The sequence below is a fragment of the Aptenodytes patagonicus genome, chromosome 1 (assembly GCF_965638725.1).
Source record: "Aptenodytes patagonicus chromosome 1, bAptPat1.pri.cur, whole genome shotgun sequence".
NCBI classification, from domain to species: Eukaryota; Metazoa; Chordata; class Aves; order Sphenisciformes; family Spheniscidae; genus Aptenodytes; species Aptenodytes patagonicus.
In genome coordinates, this window is record NC_134949.1 from 198414335 (window position 1) to 198437349 (window position 23015).

Genomic DNA, 23015 nt, shown 5'->3' on the forward strand with positions numbered 1-23015 from the left:
TCAAATCACAATCATTATCAGATGCAAGGGCAGTGATTTGGAGGAAAAGTGTTTAGTTCACACAGCAGCGCTTATATGCGTAAAACCAACAGCAATTTAAAATTACTTTCTTCTATGGCATAATTTTTACATTTTGGATTCAGCAGTTTGTTATGTACTGAAGGTATACAAAAATTTTTCAAAGGGAATAAACTAAATCTTGAGGTTTAAAATGTAAAGCATCAGTACTGCAATTTTGACAATACTGCTGTAGCAAGTGGTTAAGCATGATAATCTATGATGAGAAACATATGGCTGTATCTTTGACAGTAATGTTTACTTTTGCCTTTTGGCAGAAGAAAAGTCCTACCTACCAAGTTCTACCTTTGGCAATACTAGTACTGCTGTTTGTGAGAGAGATGTCAGAAGAAAAATACAAGTCTCTTGCAGATTCATTTTGAACAGGCCAGCTGTGGGTTTATACAGAAAACGGAGGTTTCTTCCATAAATGTTAAGAAAGCAAAACAATGGTTTTATGACATTTGAAAGTAACATAATTTAACAAAATATTTATTACAGAAAATATAAACTGTCTCTATAAAGAATCCTATAAAATGTTGTGAACACAGTTGTGACTGATCCTTTGCAGCTGTGAAAGAGGGCCTGGAGGAGAGAATGCAAGAAAGGACTGCAATCCCCAGCTATGGCCCAAGGTACTGCAGTGCACCACATGCAATAGCTGGGGAGGACGAGTGACACCATCTCTCCCTCAAATTAACTAGCAGAAGTGACTGAGCATGTTGGTATGTGCACTCTCTCTCATACTGACAGAATTTTTAAGGTCCACTTGCACTGTGCATTTTCCCCGTGAATTGCTCCATGGAGATTTACAGTGTCACATACCCCCACCTTCGCACATTTGACACTCTTCAAGACAAAGCTAGCCTTTGAAACACTGCCTAGTACTCTGCTGTTATGGATGCCTGTGGCTAGAAGTAATTTGCAAGAGTTGCAAAATGTGATGAGTGCATTTTTCAAAAACACCTAAAAAGCAAAGAAGTGTTAAGTACCACTTCTTCAGGTATGGCCACCCCGATAAAAACAGTTCTTACAGTGCCACCTCGTGGTTAAGTTGTCTCTACTAACTACCATTTCATTTACGTCAAGCAGTCCCCTTCAGCAAATTCTGAACAAGAACTGAAGAGTAGTATATAATTTTTTTAATATATATATATGTACCCCCATGCCTTAGAGGCCCATATGTAGTAGATTGTTTTTAATAGATTATTGTACAACTCATAATGGAAGACATTCTTACTATAGTGCTCCTGATAGAGCACTTCAGTAAAAGCTAATTAGCCTTTATCAATTTTTTACTTTGGGAATTTAAATGAGACAATCACATGCTTTGGACAGCATTTTTTTCTTCAGAAAAACCCTACAAGAGCAGCAGAAATTCACAATTCATTTAGATTAAAATAAGAACAGTCTGACATTTTACTTTAATTAGAAACCATTAAGTTGGAAAAAAGTCCAATGACATTTACTGTACCGTAATTCTGTCAAAAAGACTTCTGAAATTTAAAGAAGTTGAAGTATGGCTTGGGGTTTTTTGTTTGGGTTTTTTTTTTTTTTTAAATCTGACGCATGATTAAATTGCCACCATCCTTGGCACTGTAATTCATGCCCATCTTTAAATCTTATAGGCTGGAAATACTTATTTCTGTTTGTGATAATCACGAGCATTTACTTACTTATACAGGACAGGTCTATCTTGTAAGGCTTCCATGGCTTGAGCAAGAACTGGAGAAATGTCACATGATTCTTGCGTCAAAGTCCTGCATTCATCTATAAAATATCAACACAGATAAAAGTGCAATACCCTTTATAACAAGCTGTCAAAAAAAAAAAGAGTCAAAAACTCCAAGGTTTTTGATTTTGAATTGAAGCCTTCAGAATGCGCTACCTGGCCTAGTTTGCGTTAATGTAAATAACTTCCCCCATAAGCAGTACTTCACTGTAAAATGGATGTCCATCACAAATCTCAACAATAATAAAAATTAAAAGGAAGCTTAGTATCTGGTTGCACCCACGTACAAATTTAAAATCATTCAATCATCAGAATTCTGTCAGGCTCCTTTATAACTGTTTACCACATTCCAGGTAAACTACTAAGAAAAAAGCAACCAAGTATTTAAGTGAGCTGTGGGTTTGTTTTGGGGGTTTTTGGTGTTTGTTTGGTTGGTTGGTTGGTTTTTTTACTTTAATCACATTAACTACATAATCTTGTATATTCCATACAAGAATGTGGAAATCATATAAACTAAATCAAACACTGGCATAAAAAAGATGAATTTTCATTAGGGTGAAACCACAACCATTATTTGAGGCTTCAGCATCCCACTGAAGAACAGCTAACTAATATAATATCACACTGCAGCAGCTTTTTTTCAGAAATCTTCCTGTCAATGTCTTGGGAGAAGAGAGAAGTAATACAAAAGTGTCTACATTTTACACTATCAAGATGTTACATTGAACACTGATGCCTGGATCCAGAGTACATACACAAAAAAATAATTGCCTACTATCATTCAAAAGAGCATTATGATAAAACAAGGTTGGGGTTGGGTTTTTTTTTCCTTTTTTAAAGGTAATAAGCCACTCCTCACACTAAACTAGATCTTACTACCAAATTGTGAAAAACAAGAACTTCCCTGTGACCTGCAAGAAAATGAAATGCAATACTCTTAACAATTTGTTTAGACTATCAAACTGTAGTAGTTGTTCTCTGTGGAAAACCATCTGAAAACACAAATAAATAACACAGTTTTACAAACAGAAATGAGATAGGCCCCAAAAAGGAGAGAATCTCCAATTAACCATTCGGTTCACAAAAGCTAGCTTTTCCACAAACCTTTCCACTAATAAGGAAACCCAAAGCCTTATTAATGAATCTTGGAAAGGGTTTTTGCTGAGTTCAAGTCACATCAAGGAATTAAAGGAATCATCATAATAATATTCATAAACATAAAAACATTCTTAGTCCTACTTTGAGTCCATCTGTAAAGTCGTTCATAAGATGTCTCTTGCAGTAAAGCCATCTGTTCCATAATTTCCAAGCTACAAGACAAAAACATTTTATTTGCAAATACTATTTTAGGTAGTACTAGCAAAGGCACATACAAATCAAATAAAATGTACCATTATTAAAATCATGAAGATTTAGAAATATGTTACTATTCTTTGTTTTTATGTGAAATACTCTGTATAGTCATACGACACACAGAATGAGACCTTGCTGTAACTTCTGCATTTAACAAGTAGATGGTTATCTTGCACTCATTGAAGTAGCACTCACCCCGCCCTTTGCTGATTTGTCCGGAGGAGAATCTTGACATCATCATGAATTTGCTTTACTCTTCCCAAAGCCTTGAAAAAATCCTAAATCAATTTAAAAAAAAAAAAAAAAAAAAAAAAAAAAAAGCAGTGTTTAAAAGCAGTTGCTTGTCATTCAAATTTCTAGCACTCTGTACTCCCCATTAAATTCCATATTTCTGTTCCTTGCAGGTCTGTGCTCCAAGTGCTGCTCTTAAAATATAAGCCCGCCTCCGCCACCTCTCACCTTTCATTCCACCTTAAGAGCCTTTCCCCTTGCATCACACCCTTCTTCCACAAAAAAAAAAAAAAAAATAGCAGCAAAGATTTGGTTTCAACCTGTCTTTTAGGTAGCATGTGTGTGTTTTACATTTATTAGTTAACACTTTGGGGAGATTTTGAGGACACTACTATGCATTCCATCATCTTTTCCCCATTAACATCGGCAACTAAAGAGCAAACTGAAACATAAAGTACAATGATTATAGGTCGGTATTTTTTGTTTTCATATAATAGGGTAACAATTTCTAAGAAAAATCAAACATTTGCTATAGACTAGACCAAGGTTTTCCAGGACAATCTTTCCCCCCTGAATAACGCAGCAGCAGCAAAGAAAAAAAATCCTGGAAGACATGGACATACAGCCAAAAAGGTTATTTTGTTATTGTTTTAGAGAGCAAATGGAAATCCACTAACATTTTCAAACATGTGTCTTATTATGAAGTCATCTTTCAGTCATCATGGAGGAGACTAGGGAATTCAGACATAGCTGAATATGTGCCTTTTGTGACTTGAACACAGTTTCCCTCAGGAAAGTAGAGTTTCATTCTGGCTCAAGTCACATAAAAATATACATATTCTAAGTGAAATAGGACACTGATTTAACCTACTGCCTTGCATCAACTGTGTTGAAGATCATGTTTATAAAAACCCAAATCACTCTTCCTTTAGGAAAAAAAAAACAAACATTAAAAAATTACCAAAACAGAAGCCTGACTAAAAATGTTTTAAGCACGCTGGTTGATTCTATCATAGGGGAAAAGCACACACACGATTTTACTGAAGTCTGCCGTTTCAGTAGCACAACTATGATTATATCTCAGTTACTCCTGCACATTTTTTAGACAGATCAAAGTATCAAAAGGACTAATCCTCGTTCTGCTGTGAACCAAGCACTGAATAAATGGCACAGCATTGCTGACATTGTTCCCTGCAACATGTGCTTTTTAGAAACCTGAATGTTCTTTCATGGTAATAGTTGGTATAAAAGCATACAGCAATTACTCAAGTGCACAATCATTTAACACATTCCATTTATGCTTTCATTAGCATTGTTTATGGTTATCTGTTCCATGTCTTTAATAATGCTTTAGCTGCAAACAGGATGCCTGTGGAAATGAGATAGTACGTCTCAGCAGGTGGTCCACATTTAAGTGAAGATTTCTATGCAACTACAATAATAAAAATCTATTAAGTGTACTCAATTCTCTCATTATTCAGTTTGCTTTTGCTGCAGAACAACACACCTTCTTATTCAAACCATAAACATATCCAAAAACTTATTTTGGAAGGTGGCTAAAAGTGCATCAGCACCTAGTATCTTCATCAACCAAATAATAATGAGGGAAAGTCTCAGCTTATATTGTTTCAAGTCACTGAATACCTATACACATGCTTATGCAAGATGCACACACACATGCACAAGGGTAGTATGACACATTACTGAAGTGCTGCAAATTTCTCATTTGGTTTATTTGAGTGTGATGAAGTTCTAAAACATCTTCACTGAAAATTCAGACTTCATAAAGGTCTTTAAGTGTAGAACCACACGATAGCTCATCTGCCCCTTAAACTTATTACACAAACTAGAATTTAATGTTGATTTTCTTTCTTATTACTTGAATCTTTCATCGCACATTTCAAACTCATCAGAAATTCACCATTCTGCTAAAAGGTACATTCCTCCATAAAAAATTAAATTACAAACTGATAAGATGATCTCATGTACAATTCAGCTAGGACGCTTCTACATTTTAGTTCAGGGCAAAGCTTTTAATGTTCATTGAGCTACCTCAGTAATTGGCTCATCTTTCGTGCCTCGAAGAAGGTTCATTTCATCTGGTGTCAGTTGGAATTTTGCTATGAATGTGTCTGCAACTTGTGCTTTCATTTCTAGTCTCTGACTGTAATAAAAAAAAGTGAAGAGGACATTACCTTTTTATGCTTATCAGGTTTATTTTGCATATTCATACTTTTGGAAATATAATTAGCATTAGAAATAGGTGTTATAAATTCTAATAGTACATTCTTGCCATCAAACACCTGAGTTGCATCTTCTCATATAATTTTCTATTAAGCTTACATAGATTACTGAGTAAAGACAATATAAAGGTAAATTAGCACATTTGAAAACTAGTAAGTCCTTTAAAAAAAATATTCCTTTAGCGTTTGTATCACAAGTTATTTCAAATACTTTGCGCTTGTACAGTTGTAATGCTTGCAGTTATTTCCTTTCAAATTCATCAAGGAAAGAATGGGGCTTCAGCTCATGTTTTCAGAGACGAACAAAAAGCTGTAGCACCCAAAATGCGAAAATAATCATTAGATTAATCTACTTTTCTGTAGAACAGATCCATTTCTTTTTAGCAACATACAGTTGGGATACAAATTCACTAATCTCACAAGCAATCAAAATGTAATGGCTAATTCTCTTGTTGATTACCCTTCCTGAAATAAACACAGTGGGGATGTAATATGCAAACGCCATCTCGTGGGCAGCATCTTTTTGCACATGTTTTGTCACACACCTTACACCCACGGAAGGACTCGAATATAGGTTTATTCCACAGGAAGGGACTGGAATTCCTGTAAATGGAAAAATTGCTCAAACTGTGGTTTGAGCACACAGCATTCCAGGAAATAAAGACTCCTTTTTCAGGACATGGAGAAGACACTTGTTAGTTATTTGTAGAACAAAAAGGCTCAATTACTTTAAGACCATTTCAGCTTCCAATGTAATTACTGCAAGATAAATACACTGTTATTATAGGGTGGTAAGACAGGCAAGTACACTTCTAATACTGACTGCAATAATTAAATTTCCTTGCAAGATCGAAGCTTGAAAAGTAAGCTTTTACACACTTATTTACCACTTCTCTACTATCCAACTAGTGTCTGGACTGCATTCAGCTGTAAGAAGCATGGAAAACTGGCTTCCCTTCTGTAGACACGGATGGCCTTCCCATCCTGCAGTTCCACAAACCCTTTTATAGATCAGATTAAATGTTTCACAATTGTCAGTGCTCTATATATCATACTGAATAGTGAGAAGGAAGGGAATATAAAATCCAACAGTGTTTTAATAGTAAAATTTATGAAAATCAAAGGGGAAAGCAACCCAGTACTTGTGAGTTACACAGAAGACACCTAAGCAAAAAGGAAAACCAAAAACTCCTATGCTTTAATACCACATCTTTAATTGATAAGTCATGTTTCCCCAGGGGCCTATACATGTGGCTGGTTTGCCTTTACTTTGACAGTTTTGCAATGCTTAAAATTTAACTGTTTATTTAATTTTCTCTAAGTAAACTCTACAATTGCAAATTCAGGGTCTCCATGTAGCTGAATCTTTCTCAGGGAAGGAACAAGAGTGATGGAGGATAATTTTGGCCAACTAAACAGGCAATGACAGCAGATGCATCCTTGAAAAATTATAGCACTTTCCAAGCAATCTGGTGGTAGCTTACTGCAAGTGAGGAAGAACAGGGAAGAAGTCTAAAAAGAGAGGACTCAAGAGTGCATACACAGCTTGGAAACAAGAAAATGCAGGTACAGGAAGAAAGGAAAGGTATTTGGAAGAGAGGAAAGAGATTGAGAAGTATCATGATGGTTTGGCAAGGAGGTGGAGTCAGTTTTCTAGCACAAAGAATGGGGCATGGGGAGAGAGAGATTTAGGAGAGAATGGAAAGTACCAAAAGACTCTGGGGGCAGAGAGGGGACACGTGAGGTGATGGGTCTGAAGGGATTGAAGTTGCCCCATTTCCTCTTTGAATAACTTTATCTAAATCTCTCGTATCGGGGTGAGGACACGCAAGACTCTCTTCAAACCTAAACAGACCTGGCACTGTTTTCCAGCCCCACTGATAGGCTTTTCTGACTCAGAAAGCACGGTAGGCCTCAACACAGTGGAAGGAGAATGGAAGAATACCATTTTGAACACATTCAGTAAAACTTCAGCAGGAAGATTAGGTGATAAAATCTGAAGAGAGGAAGCCATGGTGTAACTTTAGCTGGAGACAGAGGAAAAAATACCAAGAGAAGCTGTCTACAAAACATACTCACAAGAATTAACAGGCAGGAGGATGCTAACAAAAGAGTGTTTTTAATTAAATATTAGGCTTGTGAGAGATTTCCTGATAACTTCGTCATTCTCACAACACAGATGAAAGGTGGATCAGGTCTGTTCTGCAGTAACACATTCCATCATTGCAACGATGCCTGAGCCATGCTGCTTAGGCTGCCTCAGCCATCCGTGCTCATCCCTGCCCTGTACTGCCGTTTCGACTGTGCCAGAACCGTTATTTATACTATCATGTAGTTAATCAGAGCAGGGAACAAATCTGGCAGGAAAAAAACAAAAGTTTTGGGGGTTTTTTTTGGGGGGTGGAGGTTATATGTATTCTCTAATTCAGTTTACCACAGGCCTGTACTAAGGGACTGTGGGGTACTAAGTTCTGTACAGGCACATCCCCCGTACTAAGGTGTGCAAGCACACCAAGCTGCCAGAGGCAAGGCAGCAATGACTACTTAGTTCACTGCTGCTATGAAATTGCTCATGAAAACTACACCTCAGAACTCTTCTGGGGTATAAAAAAAAAGGTCATTTCAATAGTCAGTTACAACAAATAATAATAAAAAATATTAGCAACTTCCCCTCTCAACCCCCAAAAAAACCTAGAGGCATATAACATAGCTACTCAAACTGAAAATCAGGCAAGGACACTTAAAATTTCACCCAATGATGGTGCTTTCAACAGCGCATTCCTGTTCCATGCCATTGTGCTGAGGAAGTCTAATCCATCAACGTCACCATCGTTGGATTTGGTTGAAACAACAGACTATGTAATTTAGTGAATTGCTCCAAGTCTTTCCTCTTGCGATGGAAATCTCAATTTAATATAAAACCACAAAGCTGAAAAGACTTACACCGGATTATTCCTCCCTTTAGGGAGAAGAAGGAAGGTAGGAAAGAGACTGGAGAAAGCAAATACGAAATCTTCTTTGGTTTCAACTGAAACAAGATCTCCCATAAACACAAGAGCAGATAAGATGTTGAGAAACTTTTCTATTCTTTGAACCTGTGTATCTCCTGAGTGCATAAACTTTTAAGTGCTCTTAAAGAAGATCTCCATTTACTATTATCTCCTGTCCTTCAGATTTTTTGAATGTACACTTTCATCAAACTCGGGGCAAGGGGAAGTCTGATTTTAAGAAACGCAATATACCAGGCATAACAGCTTTTTTCAGTTTGCTTTGCAGATTTGTTGGAACTAGGGTTGTAGACTTTCAAAGAACAAGGACCAGAGTCACGAACTGTACAAAGAGCATGCTTGTTAGTCCGTGCTGGAATTCTGTGCACCCTTCACTCCTGGGGTTATAAAAACGAACAATGGCAGAAGACCTCACTACTCAACCTCTCTCTTCCTGGAAGTCCTCACTCTGCACAGTCCTTCCTCTGTTCCTTTTTTGCTACTACAGAGAACAAGGCTCAATCAAACATCATGCTTTAAAGCTATTCCCATCCCTGGCTGTGTCTTTGGCTAACACCTGCTGTAACTGCTCACTGACCCACTCCGCACACTCTCAATAATTAACTTAACAGAGTCAATATATTAAACTGTAGCATACTGGCAAGTTAAAAGTTCCACAACGTAAACACGAAATAACAGCCTCAAGGTGGCAGCAATGTTTCATCTATCTTTCTCAAGATAGGGATTTGGAAGTGGCGAGAAACATCTATCCTAAACTAAAAGCATGCATCTAAATTTTGAGAAAGCTATTTCTTTTCATCTCTTTACAAAGGACATGGGATTTCAACAAGCTACTCAGCTTCAAAACCCAGGTTAGACACCTCTGCTTATGCTGGCTACAAAAGTTGCCTCCATTATCAACCTGCATGAGAAAGAGATCCTGCATCCTAGATGATGGATCAGAAACAAAATATGGAAGTGCTACGTACCCTTGACTTCTATCTGGCAGCATACAGTATTAACAAGACCAATACATTCGCATAGGTATTGAATTTTATATATATGTATATTTTCCCTCAGACGTGAGCTAACAGATATTTAACTAGAATTTAATCAATCTTATTAAAGCAGGGAAATTAATTAAAATATCACTCAAGTTTGCTATAGTTATTTCAATGCGGTAAGTGCTATGCAAAACACAATGCACGTAACAACAAAAGCTAGAGTAAGGCCATCTTACATATAACCCACAGCAATCGGTACCTGTGCAGACACTTAGACATTTCAAGACCCACTGGCCTTTTTGTAAACATAATCATTTCTAAATTGTGTTCTAAGCAAGTGCAGTACAGCAGAGGAAAGGCCATACTGTGCTGTTACCCCAAAGCTTTTTTTTTTTTCTTTTACAAAAGTTATCCCTGCATAAAGGAACAAAACTAACAGATCATGGGAACACGGCACCGATGCAAAGGGGGAAGTGCCAAGCACTGGTAGACTTTGGAGCTTGGGTGGGGGACGGGACTCCAACAAAGAGCAATTTCCCCAGTTTTAATCGTTGCCAAGGAGACAGAATTCTTTTGCAAGAGAACTCAAAAGGCTGGGAAAGCTATGCACTTCATGCACTTTTCCCTTGAAGCAAATACAAATGTGCACTATTTGTTAGGATTATCACCTAGACAGCTCAAAAAATGAGGTGGAGGAGAAACAGGCTTTTCCAAAGTTTAATTTTATCTTGCCACCAAATACAGCATAAAAATCTGCTAGCTTCCTTTACCTAGGATGAGTCATAGCAGCACGTTCTGAAATTACTTTCAATTTGTGGTACTGAGGATTCAACACATTTTTAAAGCCTCAAAAAGATGGAGTATTTCTAACTCATAAAGAAATAACAACCATCTTTAACAGACATGTATAAATGCTTTTCAGCAGCAGCTAGAAAAACTGTTTTTCTATGATGGTTTTTGTGGAAGGTAAATATACAAATATATATATACACAAATATGTGTATATATACAAAGACTATATAACAAAACATCTACACACAACTAAGTGTTAGGAAACCGTTCTTAAGAATAAGTACCAGGTGCAAAAATGCATTTGTAAATGCTGAGAACAAATGTTTTTATTCTACATCTTGTCTGTCAAACACATCTTTTATTGAAGAACTGAAATACTGTGAGAAGGTATTCAGTGATCAATTCCACCATAGAATATAATTATGAAATTTTCTCCTTAATTAAAAAATAGGAAGGCACAGAAAATCATAGTGAATTGTCTAATGTTCCCAGGATACAGGAAAATAGCAGTAATATTATAGAAGGCTTTAGTGAGACCTCATCTGGAAAACACATCACAATCCTGATCATCTGTGTTCAAGAACAATGGACTCCCATTAGACCAGAGCTAGCAGGATGATCATGAGAATGGAGAACCTAATTTATGAGAGGAGATGAAGGACAAAATGAGAAAACAGCCAATTTATATCCAAGAATTAGGTTGGAAATTAGGGAAAGGCTTTTACTGGAAAGAACAAGCTTTTGAGATAAGTGTTCCAAGAACAGAAACACGTACAAAATACAAAAATAATTAACTAGTTACATGTTGAACAGTTGATGAGTTTATGAAAGTCATCATGCAAATGATAGCTGGCAGCAGGAGAGTGGACTTGAACTCAGAAGGTTTCTCCCATCTGTAATCCCTATCTAAAACCAGCTAGCCTGCAATGCTGCAGCCCTGCCGTGTAATACATTCTGCTCTAAAAAGAAATAGGTAAAAATCAAAAGGCCTAAATCAGAAGTTTAGCAACAGAAGATACTAACTGCACTGAAATGATTCAAACCTTGCCAAACAGATTACTAAACACTAGAATAAAAAAGCTTATATGCTGTAAATAAAGTCATAGAATTTAATAATTTTCTACTTACATACCGATTAGGCTTTCTACAGACATCATTGATATGTATCTACAGAATAGCCTGGATAAGCAATTTTCACATGCAAAACTGCACAGCAATCATGTGATATAAATACTTGCTAGGTAAATCAGTGTTTAGCAATGGTTAAGATACAAGATATGGTTTCTAACTTGTGAACACATATTAAGTTAAAAAGGAGTTTATTTCCAGTGTATAGATTCTTTTCCATGTTGTAGAGGTGAGCTAGTTGATATTATCGTACCAAACAGACTGGTATCTTCAGCATATCTTTTAAACAATCTGATATAAAGACATTTGAAAGGGGACTGCTTAGTCTAGCTTGAAATTTGCCATCAAATTTGAAAATGTTGCCAAAGACATGAAAATAACACACTGTTCTCTACATCCGCCTGGAATAAGATCATAACAAATGAGCTTAACCAGCAGCAAAAGGAGAACTAAATCAGATAGTAGGAAAACACTAAAGGACCAAAATAAATTTCCAGGGAAGACCACGGGCTCTCTGTTCCTGGGCTTTTCTTCTAAGAGCAGATTAGACAAACATCAGTCAGGAATGGTATCGTGTAACTGATTCTGCACTTCTGATCAATGTTTCTCAACCTGTAAGACCATGCCTCATTTCGTATCGCTCAAGAGTACTTCATGCCTCAACAGAGTACACGGTTGCCAGGTAGAAAAGATGGCAGGAAATAACGCTTTGCACTTTCTCTGCTGGTCATGGCTAGAATATGACAAATTAGGGTTTTTTTTTCTTCAGATCCATTTTAGCTGTTTTGATTCTTGTTTATGCCCTGTTACATATGTTTTACTTTGGTATAAATCAGGAAAGAAAATCGGCCTCAGAATTTCAAGCCTTCACCCTCCCCAAATTGAATTATAATTCAATTTAGGCAATCACTGCTTTTCCTCATGAAGCATATTCACAGCAATAAATGCAATTACAAGTCTCAAAAGGTCAGGACATGAAATACATCTCATCAGTGCAAACCACCAGATCACCACTTTTCTCAGCATGCACTGATGAAAGCAAACCTCTCTAACCTGCTAGAAGTACCCCTGAACTTCCTACATCATTTCCAAATTGACTATGATGAAAAAGGTATTTCTTAAAAAAGAAAATGAAAAAAGCACCACTAAGTCACAAGCATGAGAGATCTGTAGTGTAGCACTACTGAAGCAGCAGATGTTCACTAACAAACATTTTCCTAAGACTTTTGACCTTGTATTGAGCACAGCGGTGACAGTCAAATCATTCACTGAACTCCAAGAACTGTGTTGAATTTAAATAAAGAGCAAGCCTGAATGTAATTCAATTAAAATAAATTGAAGTACACACTGCTGCATTCCAAAATATGTTTGGGAATCATATTTAACTATATTTTTAAAAAGTGAAATAATCCTAGTACTACAGAAACTGATTTTCCAGAATCAACATAAGGACTCTGATATCAAAACACACATTTTGCTCTGTTTAAGAACACAATTAATAGAAGCTAACAAAACAAGATAATACGTAAAGGTGTTCAAGTGCATAATCTCAACGAAAGCTCTGAAACTTTAGCCTGACTCAAAAAATATCTATCCAAGCCATTTCTATTCCTTTGTACAGTTTTCAGAGTATGATCTTCTTTACTTCCATAAAACTACTTCTGACTCTCACCAATTTTCTATTTCTGCAGGCTTATTTTCTGTGATCTCCCTGAGCATATACATACACTCACATAATCACTCTAATTTAATTTTATAAGAATTAATATTGTAACTATTGCCTTCCGGTCTCTTTCTTCAATTGTTAGATCCACGACTGTCATTTATGGCTAACCTCAAAAACAACCTTGCACAATACCTTATCATTAAGTGACTGGTAGAACTACTATGAAGCCAGGCTTCTAGCATTCTGCATACAGGATTTTGGAACTGAACTGTTACTTCGCTGGTTTGGGAACTGTACTGAACTCCAGGACACTTGTTCCCAATGCAAGGTGAAGTAGTTTAGTATTGCAAGTAGGTTTTTAACTCCACACAAAGAAAAAAAAGAACTAAACTCAGGTACAACAAGAGAACCGACAAGTCACAGGAAGCTTTTATTAAAATCTCACTTCAAGGAGCAAGATCTTTTTTCTGTCAGCCTATTAGCAATGGCAATAAACAAATCCACATATTTTAAAAAAACAGCAGATGCTTGAAAACAAACTAATCTCCTCATTACTATACATAAAAAGCCCAATGCAACCTGAAAGCAGTATTAGTGTGCTCAAGTAAATGTATAGAAATCTAGTGAAGATACTGAAGTGGAAGTGGATTTTTAACGATTCACAGAAATTGCCTAAATCAACTATCTCAGTTTTTCTTTATTATCAAAGTTTGTTATGAAATACATTAAAACAAACATTCTATTTAAGACTCTACATTACTGAACAGCAATAAATTAACCTTATGTTATAGAGAGATGGGTTGAATGGTTTGGACTACTTTATTTCACACTGCATGGTTCTATTAAGTTCTGGTAAGTCTCAATTTTAAGGAGAGAAGAGAAAAAAAGAAAACCCTAACTCCTATGTTAAGCAGATTCCATAACTTAAATAATGTGAAGGAAAACTGTTCTGCTTCTAATGTACAGTATAGTTATTTTAACTAGTCTTTACAGAGAAAATAAATTTAGAACAAGCAACCTAATTGACTAAAGAAATGCACCTACTCCGACGTATTCAGAAATATAAAAATGCGTTTGTATTAATGGAAGATTACTTTTTTAATTTGTTACCTAAGTAACATATTCTATTCAGCGTTTATGCCAAATCAGGTCTAAAGCTCACAAACTAAGTTACAAGAAAAACAATGCTGCAAAGCAACAACCTGAGAATGCAGAAGTTTTAACTTAAATCTGAGACGAACATCTTATTTTCTACCCCAACTATTTAACCAAGTGTCTTAAATTATATATTTTACAAACATAGGAAGTCCCAAATAGCTCATGAGGATTACCTGCACGATATTGCAGCTGGACTGCTATACCTTCAAACCACGTATTTGAGAGACTAGGATGACCAACAAGGAGTTCAGTAAGAAACTCAGGAAATTGAAAATCATCTTGAACTACATCTAATTATATAGGTGATAATACAATGCAAAAACTACTTCGTATAATAAACCTAGTACCCGCACAGAACCACTGAGACAGCCACCCCTTCACAAGTACTGCAGAAGAGAAAGAATACATGCAAGGATGAAAGCATGAACAAGCATTCTCGCTTAAAATGTTCATCCTCATACTCAAGTTCCCATGGCCACTCTGCATCTTTGGGAAACTTTATTCTTCACTGCTATCATGCTTGATTAAAAAGAAAAAAAAAAAACAAACCACTACACAGGTTCAAATGCCACATAGGGAAAAATTTCTGAAGATATATTTACATTTGCAAGTCAAAACATGTTGCAATCTAAGAAAATAGTTCACTTACTATTTCAACCTTTCCTTTATTTGCTTTGTATAGCTAGGGCAATAAAGTTCCAACTCCAATTAAAAAGACTTTGGCTATTGACTTTTCTTTCTCTGGTTCTGAAGTGAACATTCTGTTCTTTTAATTGCAGTTTGCTTGAAACTTGATACTAACTATAACACCTTTTGACAAAATTTACTTTCCACAAGAACTGACCAGGCATGAAAAGGGTTTACCCAAGCCAAAGGTTCCACCTGTCATTTACCGAAAACAGTTTTAGGACTATTACAGATAGACAACTACGTATCTTAGATCAAAGCCAGAGCTAACATGTCTTCTTAGAAAATGAAGGGAAGTAAATAAAAAGCTGTGAAATACTAACTCAGTTATTTGCCTAAGTAACTTTCTATCTTCATCATATTATCCAAGTGATAGCCCATTTTCCCTAAAATTTCAGTCAAATACAAAAATTAAGTATTTTTAAAAAGGTAAATCCCTAATTACCATAAATGCATGAAATGCGTCTGGAAGTTTACTGTCTCTCTTCAATTTTAGAACATTGAATCAAATCATAACATTTTCCTCCTACAAGAAAATGGTCAGCTAAAGTAAATCAGATAAATGCTAAGCATAATAGAAGACCTTTTTTTTGACCAACAGCTAGTAGAGCAAATCATTTACTGCAAATCAAAATAATTTCTGAAGTTAAAAAAAGGCTAACAAACATGAAAAGAGATGCGGATTTAATGTAGGCCTCAGTGAGAAGGGCAGAGTCAAAATAACTTTCCTTAAGGGCAGTGTAAACAACTGGTTCAGCAAAACGACTGAATGTATTATCTCTGCTATTACAAAATGTTCAGTAACTCTCACTGTGAAAAAGAAGAACATAACTAATCTGAAAACGAAGAACAAAACTGATTTTATTTTTCAGGGTAATGTTTAAAAACATACCATTCCTCAGCACTGGTTTAAGAACTTAATTCAAATTCTGTGGTACATAAAATGGAATTTGTTTTTTAAAATATATGTTGATGTTAAATTAAAAAATTACACAGAAAATTCTACCACATTGGTGTTATTCGAATACAAATTCCCATTATCCTATACTTTAAGAAACTTCTACCTAACCCATGGTTTCTTGTGAAATGCCTATCATAAAATAAACAGCTGGTAGGACCACAGAGAGTAGAAATAGAAAATCGAGACTGATGAAATCTGGAGACTCCTGTAACTTTCATAATAAGAAAAGAAACATCTTTTTATAGGAAGAACTCTAAAAAAAGATATGCTCAGTAATTACTACCTTGTTCTAGACTGACTGTTCTTGCTTTAGAGTCACTGTTTCAATTGCCTTCTTTTTGAACGGGTCCAGCTTTCATCTCTGCATTTTAACCAGATAGCATTTTAGGACAACCATCAGAAGACAGAGAAGGCATGCCCCCTGTTGTGGTTTAATCTGGCAGGCAGCTAAACACCACACAGCCATTCGCTCACTCCCCTGACTCCCAGTGGGATGGGGGAGAGAATCGGGGGGGGAGGAGTAAAATTCATGGGTTGAGATAAAGACAATTTAATAGGACAGAAAAGGAAGCAATAATAATAATAATAATAATAATAATAATAATAATAATAATAATAATAATAATAATAATAAAAGAATATACAAAATAAGTGATGCACAATGCAATTGCTCACCACCCGACAACCGATGCCCAGCCAGTCCCCGAGCAGCGGTCGCTGCCCCCCGGTCAACTCCCCCCAGTTTATGTACTGAGCATGACGTCATATGGTATGGAATATCCCTTTGGCCAGTTTGGGTCAGCTGTCCTGGCTGTGCCCCCTCCCAGCTTCTCACTGGCAGGGCATGAGAAGCTGAAAAGTCTTTGAATAGTGTAAGCACTGCTTAGCAACAACTAAAACATCGGTGTGTTATCAACATTATTCTCATCCTAAATCCAAACCATAGCACTGTACCAGCTACTAGAAGAAAATTAACTCTATCCCAGCCGAAACCAGGACACCCCCCCAGTTTCACCATTCACTTCTCTGTTGGCTAAGAAATGTCACCTGTTAAGTTGAAGGAATCAGCAATTTAAGACCTGTATTTTGTCTGACTGCAGGCAAGATTTCAGCTTTTCAAGAAACCCCTAACATTTGGTAGCCAATGCCTCTTCATGTGCCTGATGCAAACCAAAGCGATGCCTCAGAAGAGTCACTTAATGAGTCAAGAGAAAAGATGACTCAAATGTCCCACACAAAACAAAACAGCCTTCCCATTGTAGCTTTTGCTTAAGTTTTTCGTAAGTTTAGCCAGGAAAAAAGTTAACTTTGTTAATAAATGGCACTATGAATCTTCTATAACCATCATATTGTAAGATCACAAGTATGTTTGGCTTCTGCTAATGGCTACTTCATGGTATACTTACAAAACAGCCTTTCAAAAGAGAACTTTTTCCTACACGTACACTCTAAGGTCAGTCCCTCAGAAGGACAGGTTACTTCCTAAACCTTTTTTCTTCCTCACACTAGGGGGATGTTCTGTCTCTTAAAGGAGTTAGCAGAAAGTCTTTTAAGTAAACTATTGTGCCAGTAAGGACTACATTGTAGCAATACTGATGTACAGTCTGCATAATCTCCTTTAATGGAATTTAAGGCCAATTAGACATACATCACTTGGGATTGGTCTTGGTATCTTCCATTCTGCTTCAAAACAAGGAATCAAAGCAGCTTTCCCTTTCTTGAGAATATGGAAAAGAGAACCACTTCTCTGTCCTACTACTTTAAATACTCATATTTAAAATAACAAATTTTCTAAGACCTGACTTCTGTTCACTTACTTAAACTGTGACTTTGCCAAATCCTTCATTTTGTATCAACCGGTATTGTATATTATGCAGTTATTCTACATTCAACTTTTAAAATATGTACAGATTACACTCTAACCTCACATTCAGACTCTCACAGGACATAATCCACTTCCTACCGAAGTCCACAATATCAGCCTACTGATTTTGAAAGCGCACCCAGAGCTATCCCAAGTCATAATTTCTCCTAGAAACTTATCACTGGAAATAATTATTTCTGATCTCCAGTGAACTGTATGTAATTTTCAGAAGAAAGCTCATAAAGCAAAGCAATTCATTCTTCTACACTGACAAAGGCTAAAGCTGTAAAAACAGATGCCCTAGCCATAAAAACGATAAAGATTACTTGAATCTGTCATAGGCTATTATCCCCTTCCCATCAATAAAAATACTGAAAAGAGCAAAACACAAATCTTTTCTTCCACAAGAGGCCGGAGAACCAAGGGAAAAAATGGTCTGTGCTAGGCTCATTAAACAGCACTTACATATTTCACAGTTAGTTTTAAATGGCAGACTAGGTTATAATCCAACTTTCTGTTCCTACCTACAGTCCCTGAACAAGAGAGTGATTTCCAATGGATATGAAGCATTAACAACAAGAAGCCTGTGATACTAATGAGACACTGAGTAGGTCCATATCTGTTACAAAACAATAGAACTTACATTATCAACCAACATTAGGTAAAGCACATCTATATACAGCATGCTTTACCACTATAACTGATTCTCTTCCCTAAAAGGTCAATTTTTATGACAAGTACTAACACGTGTTCTTACCTTTTTGTATCCTCTAGTAATAAACTGAGTTCAGTATTTTTATTCCGATTGAGCTACAAACACAGATAGTGTTAAAAACAAAATACAAATACAAAACACCCCAAAGTCATTACTCAAAAATAAGAGTGGCAGAACCAGATCTAAAAGAAAATTGCATCAGTACTGTCATGTCTTCAAGAAATAAATAAGGTGGTATACATACTTTTCTGCTTGGAGTTTGGTGGTTTTTACTATCAAGTCCTGGGTTTGTTCCTTTGCTGCCTAAAATACAATTAGAATCGTTAAGTATGTGAAACAAACACAAACATATTAAATGTATTACACAACCTTTAAAATGTATAACACTTTTGAAGCTTTCTGACTATAAGCAGTTTAAAGAGTGTACTCTTCGAGACAAAGGGTCTTCTTGAAGTAAGTATTTGTTAACTCTCCCTATTTTCAGCCATGAAAAAATAAATCAATATCCTTATCCATATATATTTTCATCTTTATGTACATTTATATTCACACATGGTTATTTTTTAATTTATATTTAATACAAAAACATTAATATAAATATTAGGAATGGTTCTGATTATTTTGTTTGTCCATCAACTGTAAATTGTTTGCTGTTACAAAATGAAAAATGAAACAAGTTCCTTTGGATGCTGAACCGCCCAGCACCAGTGTCAATCCAGCCATTTTAGACAACACGAATACAGCTGTCTGTGCTGGTCTAGGCAAGTTTAGCTCTACAGTCCAAGCAGGGCTGTAAGGACCAAGTGCAATGCACTTAAGAAGTCCATCACAGCCCTAAATGTTCAGTGATGACAATGCAAGGGAATCCATGCAGAAACAATTCTGCTACAGACAGCAGCTGCATGACTAAAGGGATTGCTGCAACTGAAGTTAAAGAGTTCAGAAACTTATCGCTCAGCAAGAGGATAAAAGACATCTGGAATTACTGGTTTCCCACTGGACACCACCAGTGATCTTTTGGGCAGAAAAATAAGAAGATTTAACAAAAAAAAAAAAAAATCCCAAAATCAAAACGCATTCAGTATGGAATAACATTGCAAGTGAAGAAGGGGAAAGAGCTATAAAGATATTCTGCATGAATGATTTCAAGACTGTAATACGTCTAAATTACAGTGTTTGCCAAAATGAAGATACCAGTCTTGAAACCTGTGAGAGGTCTAATGCAAGTATATACGCACACTGATTCATTTCAGCCTCTCTACCTGTCACACTACATTAGTTACAATGGAAAAGCAGTCGAGGTACAGGAACACTTTGAAAGGTGAAAGGACTGCAACCACTCAACTACAACTTCAGGCATCAGAGAGAGCCTGAGCTGTCCCGTGAATATAGACAGCAGGCACCGCTGAGGTGCCAGTTGCTGACTTTTCTAAAGGAAACTATTATGGACTAGCATGCAAATTTAATAAACACTCAATAGAATTTACTAAACATTTAGTAGTTCCAAAATAATTTAAGATACCTTTAAGCTTTTTATATCTTATATAAATAATAATATTTAGATTTTTAATGTATTTGTATTTTAAACTTTTTTTTAATAATATTGATTTTCAATGCTTCAGCCTAGCAAAACACGACTATTACAACAAAAGACTGGACCTGAACTATTCAGTATGGAAATCCACTAATTCCAGACTTTTTTTTTCCCCCCTTCCTTCAGGGTTGCAGATTTTAACAACCCAAGAAGACAGAAGAAGAAATTTGCTTCCTTTCCAGTACTTTCTGGACAGAGGTACTAATTGCCAAGAAGAATGCTAACAGTAGGACAGCAGAAAGGAAGGAAAAGCAGGTTTTCTGGATCTAGCTAGATACATCAGGAAGCCAGGTTTTATTTACATGCATTCAAATACATGCCAGATACTGTTATTATTGCAGGTATATAATGTAAGAGCTTACATCTAAGCAAAACAAGGTAACTGGCAGAAAAGAGTCAGACATGCCAGAAAAATCAGAAACTTGATATTTGATGTTTCTTGCAGATCCAAAATAGAAATATTTTTCTCTTCCTCCCCACCTCAGTATACTAATTAAAACTTTAATTATCCTTCAACCGCGCTTTATTCCATTCCAGCACTTGCCTCCTTCTCTCCCTTCCAGCCATTGCATTTATCAAGTCACTGTCCTGAAATCAGATCTGACAGTATCTGGTTATTTGGATTGGATGGTATTATAAACTTACAAAATAAAAAAGGTAAAAAGCTTTCTGACTTATCAATATATAGTCCCTTTCATATCTTGTATCTGCCCTGCTCTCTTAGCACACTTTTCTGCCTTTTATGCTATAGATCCTCATCTTTGTATCTTCTATTTGCTCTGCTTAGTTCATTTTTGTCTTCTTATTCAGCTTGAGCACATGCTTGCAAGTCTTCATGTCCTATTACAGATAAAATACCAGAGTATTTGACAACTGAGTGCTAGTTCATGGGCTTATTAACTTGATTTACATTCATACAAAGAAAACAGGGGTTGAATTGAGACAAGTTATAAGTTCTACAGGGCTCTAGAGGAAACCTCCTGTGGGGCACAGAACAAAACTACCTACTGACTTTAACAGAAAAAGAAATCACTGCAGGGTGGCTCTACTCTGGGAAAAAGAAAAAAAAAAGTCACAGATGATAGTTACACTTCATGATCTAAAGACAGAAAAGAGCAAAAATCTGCATGGACACTCGACTCATTTCCACATCTAGGAGTTTAATCAAACAGTTCCTGAACTGCACTAGGGAATACATCCACATTAACAGTGTTCAAAGAGATCTGAGACCTCCGAGGTGCATTACCCATTGCCTTCCAAAATTGAAAAGTGAGTATGGCAGTGGGAAACACTGTACTCACACTTTCTGGAACAAGTTCATCAAACTACAAGCATTCTTATGGGAATGACATACATGACTATGAAACCTATTAATCTAAGTAGGGGGACATCTAATGTCCCCACACACACACATTAGGAGGGGGAAAAAGCAACTGTTTTCACAGGATTTTTTAGTGAAGGATTCTCATTCACAGACTATAACTTATGTGCTATATTCAGAACAGATTTGGTTTCGCAAAACTTCTACACTTCAGCATCCATAAACTTTTTAAACTCATCACTGTATTGAATATTGAACTTGTACGTTAAAACCAAGCCAGATTCAGTAATGCATTATAAAACACAACTTTTTTTTTTCTCCCTAAAATATTATGGATTCAGGATTAATATGAAACAGAATTGGTTTTGTTGCATACCAGCATTCTGAGACAATATTATGAAACAAAACCAACAGAATGAAGACGGCACACTAGATTTGGCTCCCTCTTTGGACTACAAGATACTTTCTTATAAATATACTGGACGTATTTATATGAACACATAAGTCAACAGATGTAGTCAATGCAGAAGGCACACAGATTTTAAACGGAAATACACAAATGTAACTAACCCTTTAATCTCACACACATCCAATCTAATAAAATATTTTCTCTCCACTCACATACAAATGGATATCACATTGCTATTCTCAAAATAAGTATATTGCTGCATTCTGAATTGCAATTTGGAAGAAATTAAAATGACTTCCTCAATACATTTTCTAAACAAGTAAAAAGAAATGTATTAATATCCTAAAGTAACATAATACGCATACTGTGCAAACATCTTGGTGTCGCTGTTAATCCTCCAAAATAATTATTTATCCTTTTAAATGGATAATAATATCCTTTAAAAGGATAATAATAATCCCCACCTCAAAAGGAAAAATATACAAAGCACATCTATTTATATATTACCTTCAAACGACTGGACATATCTTCACAGCAGCTGCTCATCGCTTGCACATCTTCGTTTATACTCTCAAGCTCCTAAATAAGTTCAAACAACAGAAACTGTGTTTTAAATCAGAAATGCCATGCCTAGGCCCAGCTTCATCCCACCAAAATGAGATGCCCAAGTTACAAGGAACATAGTTGCTCCAGGCTCCTTGTTAATCAATGGAGAGAATGCACCTCTAAAGATCAACGTTCACTTGGGATTTTTATCTGTTTGAAACATCACCTCTCTCTGCGCAGGATATTCATCAAATGAAACAAACGATGAAACAATTTTACTGTAAAAGTATATTTGTCCTGGAAGTCAAAATCTCTCTTAATCCTTTTTTCTTTTTTTAAACTTTAAATTACATAGCAGTACTCTTGCAAGATAGCTAGTCACACTGTAAAAATGCTACCTCTTTAACTTGCTTGAATATATGGACAAATTCTTCATTTATGGCTAAGCTTCGTCGTTCAATGTCTCCACGCAAGTTTCTTCGGGTGCGCAAACTGTTTTCAACAAAAAAGGTTGAGAGAGCCTTGAGTGCTTCCAGCATTTCCTAGAAAATAAAAAAGACACTAACT

At 36.1% G+C, this 23015-nt stretch overlaps 1 protein-coding gene across 2 annotated transcripts in view; it reads right to left on the reverse strand.

Annotated features, from left to right (window-relative positions):
* The window catches only part of COG6 (component of oligomeric golgi complex 6), a 61202-nt gene that overhangs the window by 37439 nt on the left and 748 nt on the right, over positions 1-23015 (reverse strand). The window contains exons 2-8 of one of the 2 annotated variants that reach the window (XM_076364193.1): positions 22847-22990; positions 22410-22481; positions 18823-18881; positions 5426-5537; positions 3338-3420; positions 3029-3099; positions 1734-1827 (exon numbers count right to left, since the gene is read on the reverse strand). In XM_076364193.1, coding sequence (XP_076220308.1) covers positions 1734-1827; positions 3029-3099; positions 3338-3420; positions 5426-5537; positions 18823-18881; positions 22410-22481; positions 22847-22990 — 635 coding nt within the window. The remainder of the gene's footprint in view (positions 1-1733; positions 1828-3028; positions 3100-3337; positions 3421-5425; positions 5538-18822; positions 18882-22409; positions 22482-22846; positions 22991-23015) is intronic. The other variant, XM_076364194.1, reaches the window with a different exon arrangement.